This window comes from Panthera onca, chromosome E2, assembly GCF_046562875.1.
Source record: "Panthera onca isolate mPanOnc1 chromosome E2, mPanOnc1 haplotype 2, whole genome shotgun sequence".
Lineage (NCBI taxonomy): Eukaryota > Metazoa > Chordata > Mammalia > Carnivora > Felidae > Panthera > Panthera onca.
In genome coordinates this window covers 25110493-25130413 of record NC_138353.1, presented here as the reverse complement: position 1 = coordinate 25130413, position 19921 = coordinate 25110493, and the positions used below count along the sequence as shown (strand labels likewise).

General features: G+C 34.6%; 1 protein-coding gene across 3 annotated transcripts in view; it reads left to right on the top strand.

Annotated features, from left to right (window-relative positions):
• NETO2 (neuropilin and tolloid like 2) overlaps positions 1-19921 on the top strand; it is a 55576-nt gene that overhangs the window by 8940 nt on the left and 26715 nt on the right. Inside the window, exons 2-6 of one of the 3 annotated variants that reach the window (XM_060651943.3) lie at positions 3220-3276; positions 6022-6162; positions 6835-7083; positions 10891-10914; positions 11018-11145. In XM_060651943.3, coding sequence (XP_060507926.1) covers positions 3220-3276; positions 6022-6162; positions 6835-7083; positions 10891-10914; positions 11018-11145 — 599 coding nt within the window. Of the gene's footprint in view, positions 1-3219; positions 3277-6021; positions 6163-6834; positions 7084-10890; positions 10936-11017; positions 11146-19921 lie in introns of all 3 variants that reach the window. The other 2 variants (XM_060651942.3, XM_060651944.3) reach the window with 2 other exon arrangements.

Here is a 19921-nt window from a genome sequence, read left to right as displayed (position 1 = left end):
AGAATGATTAGTAGTCACAACTGTGTCACTAAATATTTCTATCCCTGATTGTTATGCAGATTCACCGTATTCTTTATATATCATTTCTATATTCAGTAGCATAGCTCATTTGGTTTATTGAGTTGTGAATTTTTTTTTTAAAGATTTTGGGGAAAAAAAATTGTGAGCCACCCTCTAAATAGAGTAGAAAAGAATAATAGGTTTATTTGGGCTTATAATTGTATTTTTAAAATGATCTGCCTTAGTTGCACACTCTGTAAAATTCTTAAGTCCATATTTTATGTAGCCAAATTATTGGTCATTATGTAATAATGAACTAGCATAGTTCATCCCTTTGCCATAGCTTCACTCTTGCTCTCCTGGATTCAGTTTGTTGATTCCTTACTTGCCCTTTCTGCCTGGCTTTGTGTTACTTATATGCCATGAATCATAAATGTGAGGACTAGTAAATTGTTACGTCTGTGATTCAGGAGGAAAGGTATACTGAGCACAAAATTTTGATCAGTTGTGTATCATCTGAATGATAGCCTTGGGAAGTAGTGTCCTCTAACAAGATACGAATTGATACAAATGGATGTGTTATTTGCTGAATTGTCAGATACCTAATATTACCCTAGGTTTTTCTTTTTGATTACACATATTCTGTTTTTAAAAAAACACGTTTCAATTCTCTGTTCTTCAAACTCTGATCCAGTGAAGAGTTGTGAAGAGTTTGAAGGGAGGATTGATTGTCCTACATAACAGGAGGTCTTCAACACTACTAGCCACCAAAGAAAAGGAAGAGGAAATTAAAGGTGCTGACAGAAGATAGAGGAGACAAAGGTCAGCAAGGATACAGGAAACTAAAGATGAAGATGCCAAGCAATTAGATTTTAAGATGTAAACAACTGAATGGCAAGAATTATCTTTTTACTTTGGTGACTTGGGAAGTAGATACTCAATACGTGTAGATACTCAATACGTGTTGTTGCGTGACTGTCTACCAGTCACTTAACTAGCAACCTATTCAATGCCCCCATCTCTCTCCTTGCTTTCATCCTGTAAGTCACCAATTACAATTAACTCGACATCTGAATCATGTTATAAATTCTTTCCTCCTTTCCATTTCCACTACCACTGCTCTGCTTAGAGATCTCATCATCTTTGCTTCCATTTTGAATATCCTTCTCCCTTCTCTTTTTTAAAATTTTTTTTTAATGTTTAATATTTTTTAGAGAGATAGAGACAGAGACCAAGCAGGAAAGGGGCAGAGAGAGAGGGAGGCACAGAATCGGAAGCAGGCTCTAGGCTCTGAGCTGTCAGCACAGAGCCCAATGCGGGGCTCCAATTCGCAGACCGTGAGATCATGACCTGAGCCGTAGTCGGCCACCCAACTGACTGAGCCACCCAGGCACCCCCTTCTCCCCTCTCTTTAAAAGTTTACCCTTCACACAACCATCAGGATCATTGGTCAAAAACACAGATGTGATAATGTCACACTGTACTTTAAAAACTCACAATGACTTCTCATTATAGTCAAAAGTCCAAACTCTTCAGCATGCTTGTCAAGACTTTTAACATCAGACTTCATTCTATTTGTCACCTGATACACGACTGGTCCTCCACATGCTCATCCTGCTGTATAGAACTCAGAGTTTGCTGACCTGCCATAAGCAAGTGCTCGCCCGTGGTTTTGTCTAAGCTGTTTCTTTCTCTGTATCCTGGGTTGAGGTACTGTAAGGTACAAATAGAATATACCATCTATTTCTGAAATTTTCCCATTTTATTCCTCTTCACCCTCAGCAGAATGAATGGTTCCCATCCCTGCTTCCAGTATAAATCCTGTTAAACTTCTTTTCACCTTGTATTGTAAACTATCATTGACAATAGACTAAAGGACAGTAGTTTCCTGTCTATCATTTATGTAACAGAGTGCCTAGCATGTAACCAGTGCTACACCAGTGCTATCATCTCATTTAATCTTCACAACAGCCTTTTGAGGTTAGTGCTACTAGTACAACATCCCCATTTTACAAATAAGTAAACTGAGTTAAAAAGGCCTCACAGGAAAAAAAAAAAAAAAAAAAAAAAAAAAAAGGCCTCACAGCTGGTACACAGCAAAACTTGAACTTCAACCTGTATCCACCAAACTCGTAATGTCCATAGTCTTAAATATTTTGCCGTATTTCTCCCCCAACATCTGTGCATCCTCAGTGCCTGCTATCCTTGACAGTAGGTACTCTGTAAGTGCTTATTGACTGAATGAATAATAAAAATTCCAGTTCACAAGATTTTGAGGCAAGTGAACTTTACATTGAAAGGGACAGAGAAAGCTATCCATGCACCATTCATAAAAATAAAATGTTTAAAAGAATCATCAAAATACATACATACACAAAACAATTCAATGTGACTGGGTCTCAGAAATGTTCAACTCGGGGGGAAAGCTTCATTTTCTTTCTTTTTTTTTTTTTTTAATTTTTTTTTTAACGTTTATTTATTTTTGAGACAGAGAGAGAAAGAGCATGAACGGGGGAGGGTCAGAGAGAGGGAGACACAGAATCCGAAACAGGCTCCAGGCTCTGAGCTGTCAGCACAGAGCCCGACGTGGGGCTCGAACTCACGGACCGCGAGATCGTGACCTGAGCTGAAGTCTGCCTAAAGCTTCATTTTCTAAATATGCTGGCTTTTGTAACACAGGACACAGCATAGTTATGTGCAGCTATAAAACATCTTGAATTGATTTCTGGGAGACTGCTGCCCCCTTACTTCCATCTTAATTATAAGTGCTCTCACAATCACTAATTGAACTTTGGTATACTACATTGCAGAGCCAGCCATAGAATGCATGTAAACCCTTTGAGATGGAGTACAACAAATGTATACAATATAGTCTATATTTACTTTATAGTATTTATATAGTAAATAGAAATTAGGGCAAACAAAGTTTGTTGCAAAAAAACTGTGTTTTTAATCTATCACAAATTGAAAAATGCTGTAAATGCCATACACTATTAGTGTTTGTGTAAATGAGTACAGTATCAATCGTGTTTCTTCTTGGGTTAACTGTGAAATAGTAAATCAGAACACAACATTTAGACCTTAAAAATCTTGAGAATGAATGTTAGCAAGAAAGAGAGGGCTTGATTAATCTTTTTTTTATCATCTGATTTTCCTTAAAAATTTAGTAAGATGATATGGATTCACTTTTTTAACTTTTCTTTTCTGTCATTTCTCTAGTGTTGTTAATAACAATACTTGTAGTCGAAGGGATTGCTGTGGCCCAAAAGACCCAAGGTAAAGTACTTACAGTGATAACTTACCACTTATCCAGGACAGTGGGATGGCTTATAGGAAGGGATTGCAACTTTTGAATACTATTTCCATAGTCCCTCTGGGTGTTCCAATGACCTAAGGCTTTCTGTCAACCTATCAGCCTCAATTTAACTGGGTTCAGCTGCAGTTAACTAAATTGTCAACATAAAGTCTTGCCCTGATTGATAAATTTTTTAAATTGGCATTACTAGTGGTTCCTAGCACACTATGGATTATATCCAGAAATTAAATGAGATTTGTGCTTATCACTCAGGAAAAATAAAAATCCCTTTTTTCAGGGTAGACAAGTGAAATATTTCCATCAGTATCTTATTCAAAGCCCTGTAACCTGTTCTGATTGTCCTTGTTTATGAAAGAAGATAAGCTAGTGTGATTTTTGAACCAGATTTTCATGCCAGGGTTTAATACACTTTCTGATTTACTTTTTATTTTCCTTTAAGTTATACATACATGTGACAAAAATCAAAGCATTCAAAAGTTAAGGATGAAAAGGCAATCCTCCATCCTATGCTACTCTACTTCCTTCTCCATGGAGATAACCAGTATTTTAGCTGAATCTTTTGGAATTTTGCTGCATATTACTAAATAATATGTTATACTGTTAATTCTTAATTATTTCAGTCTTAGGTATTAGATAATGATTTTCTACCACAGAAGATGAGAATTTAGCTCTTTCATGCATTTTCTACCCCCTAGTATATACAAATGTTCTGTTACTTTCCTTCCATACCACCTGTCTCAGTGTAATTGTGTCGTAATTCTGGTCACCTCTGTATTCAGAATTTACATTAAGTCACTCATGAAACTTTATCCATATGAAAATTTTGTCTTTTAATTTAGGAAATTTTTATTTCCTTTTTTCCTTGTTTAAATTTTTGTTAAGATTTTGTTTTTTTAAGTAATCTCTATACCCCCCATGAGACTCAAACTCCCAACCCCAGGATCAAGAATCACATGCTGTACTGCCTGAGCCAGTTTGGCACCCTTTAATTTCTTAAATTATCTTTCTCTATTTTTTTCTATTCTATCTTTAAGAAACTTGTATTTAGTTATGGGGTATTTTTGTTATTATTTTCTGTTTTCCACCTTTCTACTCTGTTTTCTTCTCAGTAGTCTCTATTGAGACTTCTTCAACTTCATCCTCTAAACCGGAAACTGGAAAACTTTTTCTTTAAAGAGCCAGATAGATAATATTTAAAACTTTACAGCCTTACAGTCTCAGAAGCAACTATACACTTTTGCTCTTGTAGTGTGAAAGTAGCTATGGACAGTAGGCATGTGAGTGGAAAAGGATGTCTTCCACTGTAATCTTTATCTACAGAAACAGGGCACAGGCCATTTATAGTTCTCTTCATTAAACTTTCTATTAATTTTTCATTTCTTTTATTTTTAGAAGCTTTTTGTTTTCCAAATATTCTTAAAGTATTCTTGTTCTTATAGATATACTCTCTTTCTCTAAGGAGATTAAATGTTTGTTTGTGTGTGTGTGTGTGTGTGTGTGTGTTTTTGTTTTTTGGTTTTTTTTACATCTTTGTTTCCTCAGCTTTGCTTTCTTTTGTTTATTCATTTTTCATATTAGAGGATTTCCTCAAATATGGTGATCCCTGAATATCCACTTATTTATGAGAAGAGCACTAAAATCTGATCATTAGCTGTCTGCAAGTGTGGGAAAGACTTGTTAACTGTGGCCCTCACTGGTGAATGACCCAACACTGGGGAATTCCTGAGTCTGCATTCTTGCTTGGGTCTCGATTTCTTTGGAGTGTTTAGAGTCCCTAGAGAGGAAGCTTTCCATTTCCTGCTTAGAAGCTTTAAGGGAGTTGAGCAGGGGAAGAGGCTGGGAATGCCATCCACTGTGTTAACATTCCTGAGTCTCTTTGTTTGCAGGTTGGTCTTGTCACCGTCAGCTGTTCCTGGTGCTTCCTAATGTAATAACGCTGCTTTTCTGCAAAGGAATAACCTCATTTTCTGATGTGATAGAGTAGCAGCTACCTGGTTTTGTGAAGTAGGGGAGAGTATTAGAAATCAGATTGATTCTAAATACACCTTTACCCAAGCCTCATATTTTTAAAAAGCACAATTTTACCACCACCTGTCAACCCCTGTCCTGCTTCCAGAGATATCAGGCACTGCCAGTTGTTATTGCACCTACGTTTAGACCTCTTTAAAGGTTTATTTATGCCCTTAAAACATCCTTTACTGTTAAGTGGAGTTTGAGGATAGAGAACTAAATACATGTGTTTAATCTACAGTTTTCAACCAAAATCCTTTGTAATCTTTGGATCCTATTTGGCTTTTGTGTTAAACTAAATATAGAGGCACCACAGTAGAGATAAACCCCTGGGATCCTTTTATTTTTATTTTTATTTTTATGTCAGAACTGAATTTTATAGAGTTGTACTGATTTATCAGATTCTCCCACACGGTTTTGCCCTTGTAAAATCTAAGCATTTTATTTCCCTGCTCTCCTACAGGGTAAACTTGTCCTCTAGCAGCAAGTTCTTCTCACCAGCACAGCATACAATCTTACCTTTCTCTCACTTCACTGTGTTGTTTTTTGTGCTAAACTTAGTGGTGGTTCTTGCAAAATTATATACAGTATATGTGTAACATTTAGTGAGCAAATGTGTAGTTAAATTGTGGGGAAAAGAGAATACTATTCTCTTTTGCTGTAATTCATGTTTTAAATGTGATTTTTTCCCTAAGATGGACAAAATATTGGAATCAAGCATGTTCCTGCAACCCAGTGTGGCATTTGGGTTCGAACCAGCAATGGAGGTCATTTTGCTTCACCAAATTATCCTGACTCTTATCCACCAAACAAGGAGTGTATCTACATTTTGGAAGGTATCTGACCAATTTCTATCTTTTAATGGATGAATTTTTACTTTTTTGTAAAACTAAGTACGTAGGTAAGATGCCCAGTTTGAGCCAGTTTGAACAAAATCTAAAAACATGTATTTGAATTAAACTCTAGTAATTTTAAATATTTCTGAGTACTGAACACATAAACACATTAACAAACACATTAACAATACATTAACAATTAAAAAATTGAAATTTATGGGAATTTTGAATCTCTTAAAATATAATTCAACCAGATGCGTTGGTATATATGAGAAACTTCTCTGTTAAGACTTAAATTTACTGGCATCTCTTATCATGCTTTATGCAAACTTATGTCCATAGTTACATTAGTTCATTTCTTCTGTTTTTCTATTCATTGTATATTGTATCTCATGTACTCAGCATTAGCTTTTCTACTGTAATTTTAAATACATTTAACTAATTTAATGAATAGCATATGCCAAAGGGAAAGATTGCTACAGTTCTACAAAGTAGCTTTGCTACTATTGATATAAAATATAACATCAGTTATGAATTTTATACATAACAATCCTCATTATGATGCTCCTCTGTGAAATAGTAGGTAGTTGTTTTGCTTTCCCCACTTTTGTCAGGACATTTATTACTTTTCTTTGTTTGTGTTGCCCTGATTTGCTTGCTCTTATTTTCTAGCTGCTCCACGTCAAAGAATAGAGTTGACCTTTGATGAACATTATTATATAGAACCATCATTTGAATGTCGGTTTGACCACTTGGAAGTTCGAGATGGGCCATTTGGTTTCTCTCCACTTATAGATCGATATTGTGGTGTGAAAAGCCCTCCACTAATTAGATCAACAGGGAGGTTTATGTGGATTAAGTTTAGTTCTGATGAAGAACTTGAAGGACTGGGATTTCGAGCAAAATATTCATTTATTCCAGGTAATGAAGTTATCTTTTCAGTGGGTCTCACTCTGGTTTTAGAATCTTATGTATATAAAAGAGAATTTAGTCAAGTTAGTCAAATTAAGGTTTTAAAAAAATTAAGGCCAGAGGGAAATCACTCTGTGAATAAATAAACCCAAAAATTGGAAATAGAACTATATCACTTGAATTTGAAGCATTTCATAGATGGTAACACATTTTTCTTAGATTTATTTATGTTTTATAGTGTTTATCAAGGGTGAAAAATCAAGATAAATACACTTTAAAAATAATACAGCAAATTGTCTTAATTTCATAATCCTTACCAAAAATTATTTTGGCAGCTTTTTGCATTGGAATGATTGAATTAACCCCTCATTTGAATAAGTAGTCTCTAAGAAGTATTGAGCAATAGAAAAAATATTGCTGTGCACTTGGAGGTGAAAAGATCTGGGTTTGAATCCTTTCTCTGCTACCTAATAGCTATAAGACTTTAGGCACAGTTGTGCCTGACAGTTGCTATTTGTCAAATGGGAGTACCTGATGTATTAGTTCCCTAAGGCTGCCTTAACTAATTAACTACAAATTTAGCAGCTGAAAACAGTGGAATTTTATTCTCTTGAGTTCTGGAGGGCAGAAAACCCAGGAGCGCCACCTTTTTTTCCGAGAACTCTAGGGGAGAATCCATTCCTCACCTCTTGTAGCTTCTGGGGGCTGCCCCAGCGTTCCTGGATTTGTGGCCACATCGCTCCAGTCCCTGCCTCCATGTTCACATCACCCTCTGTTCTCAAAATCCTTAACTTAGTCACATCTTTTGTTTTGTAATATTCAACTTTTTTTTTTTTAACCACATAATATTATCAGGTTCTGAGGATTCAAATTAGGGTCTCCATTCAGCCCACTCCACCAGTCTTCCCTATCCTGTGGTATGTATAAACACTGTGAGAATTGTAAAGCCTCTCTGGTGTAAAACCATGCATATCCCTAATACGGAAACACAAAGATCTACAAGTTATTGCTCCTGTCTTCAAACAACTTAGAGACTGAAACAATGAAAAAGTAACATCAATTATATAATCTTTTTGCTATTATGTTTTTGTAAGAAATTTGTTAATTAAAAAACACATATATCTAAATGAAAAAATATCCATAATCTTACCATCTTCTATATAAAAAACCACTGTTAACAATTTGGTATGTATCCCTTCAGATATTTTTCTGTATCTCTTTTTGTCTTACATAACTGAGACCATGTATCTATATTACCTGCTTTTTTTGCCTAAACAACATAATCAACTTTTTTTTTTGTCAGTAAACATTATGGGAATTTTTAAGCATTGTTTCAATATTTATGTTCTCAATACCAAAAGGATAACATTTTTAGAAAGTAAAATTTACCTCTAGACTTTTATTTTTTAGGACAGTTTTAGGTTCCCAGCAAAACTAAGCAGGAAGTACAGAGTTACCATATACCTCCAACCCCGCACAAACACAGCTGCCTCCATAATCAATATCCTGCTCCTTGAGTGGTCCATTTGCTACAGTCAGTGAACCCACACTGACACAACATCACCCAAAGTTCATAGTTTACATTGATTAGGTTCACTCTTGGTGTTGGGTGTTCTGTGTGTTTAGACAAATGTATGACAATGTGTGTCTACCATTTCAGTATCATACCAAGTATTCCCACTGCCCTAAAAATCCTGTGCTCCGCCTATTCATTCCTCCCCCTAGCTCTTGGCAAGCACTGATCTTTACTGTCTCCATAGTTTTGCCCTTTCCAGAATTTAAAATAATTTTAAATAATTACAGAGTTATCAAACTTAATTTGAAAGTTCATATAGGACCTATATACACCAAACTGCCAGAATGAAAAAACTGCTAGTTTAAAACATCTCAGAATCTTTAAATAGCCTGCAAAACCTATTTCAATCACAGTTTATTGTATTTAGCTGGGTGCTCAATTCTTGTTAAAATTGTTTTTTATTACAGATACTTTATGCATGGTCACCATATTGAAAAAAAAAAAGTAGGGGAGAAACTTTTAGCTTGAGTATACATCTCAGACTTTTCTTTTTTAACTTAATAAACTAAATCAACCTTGCTGAAAGGGGTCAGTGACATTTGAGCTCTTTTGCAGAGAAATATCAAAGACAAATTTAATTAAACAGCATTGGAGTAAAAAGTCATAGGAACTACCTGCCAGATGAATCAGAGTTTATTCATGTGTAGGCAAGAATTCTAGAATTTTGTCATTATTGCACTAAAATTTCCAGAATTATCCCAGTTGCTACTTCCAGGAAGTAGCAATACGTTAAGAGTCCTCTGCCTCAACAAATATCACCAATAGCTTAAAGAATTCCATTTAAAACATACTAATTTCTCATTAGTAGTAGTAGTCATCTTCTTGATTTTATTGATCCCTATTGAAAAATTTATTTTATAAATATGATTTTAAATACCTAGACACAACCATAATTAGCCAATTATGCATTACCTATTTATTTTGATATTTTTTTCTTCAGTGGTAAAACTGTGGCATCCTTACCCACATTATAAAGGCAACATGGTGGTAGGGTAAGAAAAATTGTCTGGAGAATTGCAATCTAGTCCTGACTTTGCCATTATATATATGGTCTAAGAAAATCATTATCTCTCTCATTCAGTTTCCTCATCTATAAAATAGAATATTACATAGTTTTCCTGATGTTGCTATAATTAGCATAGTGGGTGTAGAAATTCTGAAGTACTATAAAATCCTACACATTTTCTTTTAATTTGTCTATATTTTAGCCACAATCCATATAAAATTGCTCTCATGATACATAAACTAATAGAAAAAGAGCTACTTTTCTTTAAAGTGACAATCTTTACATATTAAAAAGCCTGATTTTTAATATTTAAAAACAGTATTAAGAGCATTGTTTTTGACTTTTTTTTTTGTTTCAGGTATTCTAAACCAGTTTGTAAAGATTTGATTCATATTTAAGATTTTTTAAGCCTTTTTGACACCAAAATATCATTACTTCAGTTAATTGGTTTAGTTCATAAAAACAAATACCCGACCAGTTAACTTTAATCAGTTATTTGATATATGCTGTTGGTTCTCAGTCTTCTATGAACTACTTCATAGGGCAGAATACCCTGTATATCAGCTAGTCATTTTTTCCCTGCCATTTTGAAAACACAGCTCACTAGCTACTTCTTTGTATATGTATTGAATTACAAATAACTTACAAAATTCACAATTTTAATCCTTTTTAAGTGTACAAGTACATGTCAAGTACATTTATTAAAATGTTGTGCAGTGGTCACCACTATCCATTTCCAGAACTGTTTTGTTAACCCAAGCTGGAACTCTGTATCCATTAAACACTAACTGTCCATTCCCCCTTTCCTCCAGCTTGTGGTACTTACTGTCTCTATGAATTTGACTAATCTAGGATTCTCAGGGTTCATCCATGTTGTAGTTTGTGTCAGAATTTCATTTCTTTGTTGGGCTGAATAATACTCCATTGTGTTGTATATACATTCATTCATCCCTCAGTGGACTAGCTATCGCAATTGACAGAGTTCTGAGTTTCCAGGTGACATAAATAAGTTATTCATGATGGGATCAGAAGTATAAATATTAGCATTTTAAAAAACATTGCTCCTATAAACAAACACCTAAGCATGCCCAGAAACAGTGATCTGTAATCTACACCAATGAAAGCTTTCTCTTGCTCTGCTATTAAATTAGCATTAGATAGAACTTAAGACATTAAGCCTTAAAGTAACTAAACTATCTCAATGCCAATGACTTTCTTCTTTTTTCTGTTACAGATCCAGACTTTACTTACCTAGGAGGTATTTTAAATCCTATCCCAGGTTTAGTATATCACCTCTTTTTCCTCATGGCATTTTGATCAGTCTTATTTTCCTTTGAACATCATTCAACTTTTCTTTCTAGATTGCCAGTTTGAGCTCTCGGGAGCTGATGGAATAGTGCGTTCTAGTCAGGTAGAACAAGAAGAGAAAACAAAACCTGGCCAAGCAGTTGATTGCATATGGACAATTAAAGCTACTCCAAAAGCCAAGGTATTATTATGTACTGAGTCACTTTAGAAAAGAACGTAACAAGACATTGAATTGCATAATATATTTTTTTGATTCCTGCAGATACTTACTATTGTATAAACTGATACTCCAAGTTTTTAAAAATTGATTTTATTGCAATCAGATTGGGCATCACAGCATTATTACAGTTAAGTAAACTACAATATAAATTCAGGAATATCACACAAATTTTGAGATTCTTAAAATCTCTGTATTCCTAAGTGGAAAGTACAAGTGTTGATCCATACGATCATAGATTCTTAAAAAAAAAAAATGTTATAAGGAGGAAAAATAGACCTCAAGAGGTTGAAGTGTCTTATCAGGGTTCTCAGACTTGGTCATAGTGTCAAAACCAAAACACAAATATAGTGAGTCTCAGTTCTGTGTTCTTTCTTTCCATGCTGTCTTGTGCTAACGATGTAGCACTATGATTGGAAAGTACCACAGGGAAGGATGTTTTTAAATAACTCTGACAGATTGAGATTGGTTGCTAACTACTTTTGCAAAAAAGCTTTTAATTTATACTTCTAGGAATATTCACAGTTAAAATTATATTTAATGTGGATACATGTGAAAAGAGAGGGTGAGGATAAGAGAACAAACCTTTAAAGAATTATGAAAATCAAATTTAGAGTTAAGGTAATATGATGGATTAGATTATATGAAAACTTACCTGTTACAAAACACCTAGAAATATTGGGTAAAATACAACAGATACTCTTTTAAAAGCATAGGTAAGATTTCCAAAGATAATTCTTAATGGACTAGAAATGAAGAGAGATAACTATAAACCAGAGTAATAAACTGAAAACTGAAATCGATGGTACAAATGCCTCTTGCTGATTTCAGTACACTCTGACTATTCACCGGAAGACATGCCAGGAGCTTGGTGTTAACGGCCACGGTGAGACAGAAAAGGCCTGGGGTTTGTGTTTGTGAGATCCCTCACATAAAGCTGGAACTCTCAAAGAGAGATAATTGCTATGAAGTGGTAGATTAGAAAAAAAACTTCCACTAACATGGGTTGATAATGAAGAAGCTTATCTTTCCAGGCTCAGTCTCAGGGATAAGGCTGGGGTCTCCCCTAAAATTTTTACCTAGAAACCTGTTTATATTAGAGGTTGGGATGTATGTAATTTACATTCCATGCCCAATCCAGGAACCAGTTAGTCTAAAAATTAACAAAATCGTCCTGACCTCAAATAACCTTTTTATAGACACCGGGCAAAAATAAATACAAAATAACCATGGAGGCTACAGAATTGCCACCAGTAAAATACGCTGAAGGTATGCTCACAACCCAAAATTAGAAAACAAGTAGAGCTTGGGTGGTGCAGTTGGTTAAGCATCCAACTTCTGCGGAGGTCATGATCTCATTGTTCATGAGTTTGAGCCCTGCATTGGGCTCCATGCTCACAGCTCAGAGCCTGAAGCCTGCTTGGGTTTCTGTGTCTCCCTCTCTCTCTGCCCCTCCCCTGCCTGTATTCTGTCTCTCTCTCAAAAATAAACATTAAAAAAAAAAAAAAAAAGAAAGAAAACATAAGCAGACAACTCACCACAAGTGAATTAGCAGGCATAACAGCGAGGAGTTTCTTAGATCCCTAAGAACGTAAGTGTTTTAAGTATCTTATAAGAAGGAATCAAAAAGATGAGAAAGAAAAATGACCCAAGTACACTTTTAAAATAACCAGGTAAAACTTCTTGAAGTAAAAGGTATAGTTATTAAAGGATAGATCTGAGAAAATTACCCAGGGGATGGGGTAGTGGCAGTTTATCAAGAAAATGTTAAAGCTGGGGCACCTGGGTGGCTCAGTAAGTTCATCCAACTTTGGCTCAGTTCATGATCTCATGGTTCATGAGTTCAAGCCCCATGCCAGGCTGTAGCTTGGAACCTACTTCCAATTCTCTATCTCCCTCTCTTTATGTCTTCCCCTGCTCATGCTCTCTCCCTCCATCTCTCTCTCTCTCTCTCTCTCTCTCTCTCTCTCTCTCTCTCTCTCTCAAATAAATAAACCAAAGAAACAAAAAGAAAAGAAGATGTTCAAGCTGACAAAAAACATTGACACAAAGTGATACCCAAAGCAATAAAAAAGTTTTAATTGACACCTACCTATATTGGCCACCATAGACAATGAGACATCTTTAAAACAACTAGAGATAAAAGAGAGGTATCAGAATCCTTAACAGCAAAATAGAAGCCAGAAGATACTAATGTCCTTAAAGTGCTAAGAAAAAAATAACTGCCAAGCTAAAATTCTAAAATTCAGTACTCAACTATCATTTAAGAATATGGGCAAAATTAAAATATCTCTGAGCACAAATAATAAATGGACCAAATACTACAGTTAAAATCCAAGTGTATCCTGTTTTAGGATAACTGTGGAAAATTTTGAAATAACAAAAATAGAAAAGAAATAGCACAAATACCAAAAGATATCTGATATAGCTATTAAAATACAAATCAAGAATGTCACCAATTTGCAAGGAAGATAATAATTTTAAATTTTATCTATTAATATGGCCTCAAAATGTACAAAACATGAATTGATAGTTGCTGAGCAAAACTGACAGACCCACAATTATAGTGGGTAATTAATTTCACCTCTCAGTAATTAAGCATACAAAAAAATTAGTAAGGCTCAGAAGATTTAAATAATGCAGTATGCCTGATAAGACATGGTACTTCCAACATCCAGAAAATAAGCATTTTCTACAAGCATACATGAGACATTTATAAAATCTGATCCATACGCTAAAACTAAAAACAGAAGTCTGAAATATGTACCAGTGCTTAGTTTCATGCAGAGCATCCTCTGACAAAAATACACATAAATTGGGAACCAGTAACCAAAAGATACCTTTAAAACCCTTATGTTTAGAAATTTAATAATATGCCAGCTAGTATTTAATAGGTCACAGAAGAAATCAGGACATAAATTTAAACAGATTAAAACTCAGTAATATTGAAAATACTACATATCAAAATGTGTGGTATGCAGCTAAAAGTACTTTAAGGGAGTTTTATAAATGCTTATTTTAGAAGAAAAAAAAGATTTAAATTTAATAAGCTAAGATTCAACTCAAGAAGTTAGAAGAATGACCAGAGGAATCCAAAGAAACGGTAATAATGAAAGCAGAAATAAACAGTATTTTAAAACAAAGTTATAAAAAGAATCAACAAAACCAAAAGCTGGCCATTTGTAAAAGATTACTATAGACACACCTCTGCCAAGATTGATTTAGAAAAAAAGACCTAAATAATATTGAAATGGAAACGGTCATGAATCATCTACAGCAGAGATTAAAAACCATCATAAGACAAACTATGAAGAAGACCTGCTAAACAACAACAACAAAAAACCTGAGTGTTTCTTAAATAAATGACAAGGTAGGAAAACACAGCAGTAGAATCTACACATTAAAAGAAATATAAAAGTCAAATGAACTTGTGTGTTCAAGCAAACTGTAAAAGAAGGAAACATTAAAAGACATAAGTCTGAACACTGGTATTTGATAATGAAGAATTTGGTTTGATAATAGTACTGAGATTATTTTTTAAGTGGTCAATAGCAATACACCTAGAACTGTTGACGTGTGAATCTCTCTGGGATTTGTCTCAGTATGTGAGAGGCAGAAGTGGGAGGCGTATTACAGTTCAAGCAAGACTGGCTGAATTAATAACTTAGGAGATGGGGCATGAGTTTAGGATACTATTTTGTCCGCTTTTGCACATTTGAAATTTTCCATAATCAAACTGTTTTAGACTAGAAGATGATACTAAGAGTAATTCTTTGCTGATAAATTTGCAAACCATCTAAATGGACAGTTTCCTGAAACATATGTGTGTATATACGTATTTACATACATATATATGTTTACCAAAATTAATTAAATAGAAAACCTGAATAAATCTTACCAAATTATCAAATTGATTTTTTAGTTAAAATAGGTAAACAGAAAAATTGGTCGGGGTGCCTGGGTGGCTTAGTTGGTTAAGTGTCCAACTTCAGCTCAGGTCATGATCTCACAGTTTGTGAGTTCGAGCCCCACTTTGGGCTCTGCGCTGACAGCACGGGGCCTGCTTGGGATTTCTCTCCCTTTCTTTCTAAATAAATAAATAAACTAAAAGAAAAAAGAAAAATTGGTCATGTTAGATTTTACCAAATAGTCAAGGAACATGTTACATAATAAAAATTGAAGAAAATAGAACATTCCCCCAGCCTGTTCTATCAGAGCTAAATAGCATGAGAGAATTATACACCAGGATTATTTATAATGGTTTTGTTTTAAAAGTCATGACCTAGAAATTGTTGGACAGTTTAATATTAGAAAATCAAATGATATAGTTTCCCATATTAACAGATTAAAGGAGAAAATCCAGTTATCAATGGATGCAGAGGAAATATTCAGTGAAACTTAAAACCTATCGATAAAAAAACTGTTGGTAAGTCCAGCATAGAAGAATGTCTTCAGCATGATGAAGAGTATCTACCAAAACCCTAATTCAAACGTTGTAATTAATGGTGAAACCTTAGAAGTATTTCCTTTAAAGTCAGGAACAAGTCAGGAATGTCTGTTGTCATTGTTTTATTTGCTAGTGTTCTGAAATCCTGGTTGGGGCATCAAAATGAGAGAAAAAAAGTTCATCAATTATAAAGATCAACTGCTTTTCTCTACTAAAGCCAAAAGCAGTTAGAAAATCAAACTTTTTAAAGCACTATTTACAATAAGAACAAATCATAAGGTACTAGGAAGCAAATTTTTAAATTGAAATGCATAAAAGAAGGCCTACAGAAATGGGGGAGAGAGGGAGATCATTTTCATGGATGGGAAGATTCAGTATCACAAAAATGTTCATTGTTCTCTAATTTATCAATTTAAAGTAATTCCATTCCAAATCCCAGGAGGGCTTTCTAGGGAAGTTGGCAAGCTAATTCTAGAATTCACATAGAAGAGGAAAGCATTCAGAAGAACCATAACAGTTTTGAATAAAAACAAGTGGAGATACTTACCCTTCAAGATAAAGTTGTGGCAGTTGGATAGAATGCATTTGTCAGTGGAATATACAAACTAATAAAATTGAATTAAGTATCTAAAGGTAAAACTACACATATATGGTGGTTGCCAGAGGGGAGGTGGGTGAGGGAATAGGTGAAGTAGACAAGAAATTAAGAGGTACAGACTTCAGTTATAAAATAAATAAGTCACAGGCATGAAAGGTATAGCATAGGGAATATAGTAATACTGTAATAATGTTTGGTGACTACACTTACTGTGTTGAGCACTGAGTAATGTATAGAATTGTTGAATCACTGTATTGTACTGAAAATATTATAATAAAGTGAGTCAAATGAATTTTTTAGTTTCCCAGTGCATCTAAAAGTTGTTTTACACTGTACTTTGATCTGTTAAGTGTGCAATAGTATTATGTCTAGAACAACAGTGTATGTGCCTTAATTCAAAAATACTGTATTGCTAAAAAATGCTAATAACCAGGATATGAGCTTTCAGCGAATCATAGTCTTTTTGCTGCCTCGATATTGATGGCTGCAGGGTGGTGGCTGCTGAAGGCTGCGGTGACTGTGACAATTCCTTAAAATAAGACAACAATGAATTTGCTGTGATTGACTCTCCTTTCGAAAATGATTTCTCTGCAGCATGCGATGCTGTTTGGGAGCATTTTACCCACAGTAGAACTTCTTTTAAAATGGAGTCAATCCTCTCAAGCCCTCCCACTGCTTTATCAACTAAATTCATGTAATATTCTGAATTCTCTGTTCTCATTCCAATAGTCTTCACAGCATCTTCACCGGGAGTACACTCCATCTGAAGAAATCACTTTCTTTGCTCATCCATGAGAAACTTCATCTGTTAGAGTTTTATCATGAGATGGTTGCAATTCAAATATAATAATACCAAAGTTTGAAATAGTGTGAGAATTACCAAGTGTGATCCAGAGACAAAAATGAGCAAATGCTGTTGGAAAAATGGCACTGATAGACTTGCATCATTGATGCAGGGTTGCCAAAAACTTTGAATATGTAAAAAAAAACAGTATCTGTGAAGCAAGATGAAATAAGGTATGCCTCTCTTTTTGTGGAAAGGCCACTGAGAACAATGGACTGGAACACTACTTGCACACTTCTTTTGTATATATTTTTATAAGTGGATTTTTCTGAAACATCACCCATTAACTAGTTTACTCCATATTGAGTATTCATGGGTTAGGGTGGTCTTTAACATGTTTTCCTTTAACTTTCTTATATCATCTGTTTAGTCATTTAGTTTAACACAATTTTATTTATTATTTCTTTTAATGTTTATTTTTGAGAGAGAGAGGGACACAGTGTGAGCAGGGGAGGGGCAAAAAGAGGGAGACACAGAATCTGAAGCAGGCTTCAGGCTCTGAGCTGTCAGCACAGAGCCCGACACAGGGCTTGAACCCACAGAACGGTGAGAGCATGACCTGAGCTGAAGTCCGACACTTAACTGCCTGAGCCACCCTGCTGCCTCAGGAGGTTGAGTGTCGGACTTCAGCTCAGGTCATGCTCTCACCGTTCGTGAGTTCAGGCTCCACATCAGGCTTTGCGTTGACAGCATGGAGCCTGCTTCAGATTTCTCTGTTTCCCTCTCTGTCTGCCCCTCCCCTCCTTGCTCACTCTCTCTCAAAAATAAACATTAAAAAATTGTTTTGAAAAAGTAACATTCTCCAATATTCAGTATTCCAAATAACACTCCTAAGAATTTATGAATCTCGAATTATTTCTTCATGAAGTACTTCAAAAACAAGGTCTAAGAAATATTAATTTCTTAAACATTTATTTTTTACCTTTTTAAAAGAGAGTACATGGGCAAGACAGGGAGAGGGGCAAAGGGAGAAAGAATCTTAAGCAGGCTCCACACTCAGTGCGGAGCCTGACACGGGGCTCAATCCCACAACCCTGGGATCATGACCTGAGCCGAAATTAAGGGTCAGACACTCAACTGAGCCACCCAGGCAACCCTAATTTCTTAAACATTTAAATAATTATTAAATATTGTCACATGAAAAAATAAAAACTATTACAGGAATAGAGGAAGCCTCATATGTTCCCTTTAGCTTTCCTACATACCCTTAGTTCGAGTTTTATAATTTCTATACAATTTTGTATTTTCATATTTATGTACTATAAAAATATATACTATTCTGTATATTTTTAAATTTTTTATCAATTGTAGAAATAAATCACCGTTCTCTTTTTAGACATTTAATTTGCTTTCACATTTTAATATATTAAATAGTACTGCTATAAACATTTTTGTATTTTCATTATGCCCATGTATGATGACTTCATTTGGTTATATAGCTAGAAGTGTAGTTTTGTGTTGTAGGACATGACCATCTTTAGCTTTACCAGAGCATGCCAAAGGCTGCCAAAGTGTTAGTGGCAATTTATTCTTTTAAGAGTATTTTCATTACTCAATCCTTGCTGACACTTGGTCATATCAAGTAACATACAGTCAAATTTTTTGACCGATGCTCAGAGTCATTTGACAGCCACCATAATCAAGAACCATTCCATTACCCCAATGAAATTATCTTGGTTTCTTCCTTTGCAGTCAAAACCCGTCTTTAATCTTGATCCCTGGCAACTAATTATCTTTTACTGTTCTATAGTTTTACCATTTCCAAACGTCCTATAATTAGAATCACACAGTATGTATGAGTCTGAATTCTTTTGTTTAGTATGATGTGCTTGAGATTCTTCTGTTATTACATGTACCAGTAGTTCATTTCTTTTATTGATGAACAGATTTTATGATGTGGATATACTATAGTTTATTCTTAACAGCTGAAGAACATGGGGACTGTTTCCAGTTTTTTTATTATTGATAAAACTTCTATACACATTTCTGTACAGGCTGTTTTGTGTAAACATGTTTTTAATTTTTCTGGATATTCATCCAGGAGACTGCTGATTCACATGGTAGCTTTATAAGAAACCACCAAGCTGTTTTCCAGAGTGGTTATATTGTTTTGGATTTCTTTCCACAAGGAATGTTACCAGATTTTCAATTGCTCTACGTAAGTTCTAAGCACTTGGTATTGTCAGCTGTTTGTTTTTTGTTTTTTTTTTATAGTTACTCTAATGAAGATATAATGCTATGGGTTTTAATTTGCAAATTTGCAATGTCTAAATCTTTAGTGGTGTTGGCTATGCCCATTTTAAGACTGAGTAGTTTTCTTACTATTCACTTTTGAGTTCTGGGTTAAGTCTTTTGGCAAGTGATATACAAATATTTTCTCTCAGTTGGTGGCTCTTTTTACTCAACAGTGTCTTTCACAGAGAAAAAGTTTAATGCAGTCAAGTTATTCACTTTTTAATGAATTTTCCTTTAATGTATCTAAGAACTCTTTGCCTGACCCAAAGTCATAATTTTTTCCTATATTTCCTTCTGAAAGTTAAATAATTTTATATTTTTATGACCCATTTTGAGTTAATTTTTGTATAAGGTATTGTGTATAGCCCAAGGTTTGTTTTCTTTCTTTCTTTCTTTCTTTCTTTCTTTCTTTCTTTCTTTCGCTTATGGATGTCTGACTTTTCCAGCACCATTTGTTGAAGACTATCCTTTCTCCATTATTGCTTTTGTACCTCCGTTAAAAGAATAATAATAACTTCATTTGTAAGAATCTATTTCTGGGCTCTGTTCTGTTTCATGGATCTGTGTGTCTGTCCTTTTGTCAGTTCCACACTGTTTTGATTATTGGAGCTTTAAA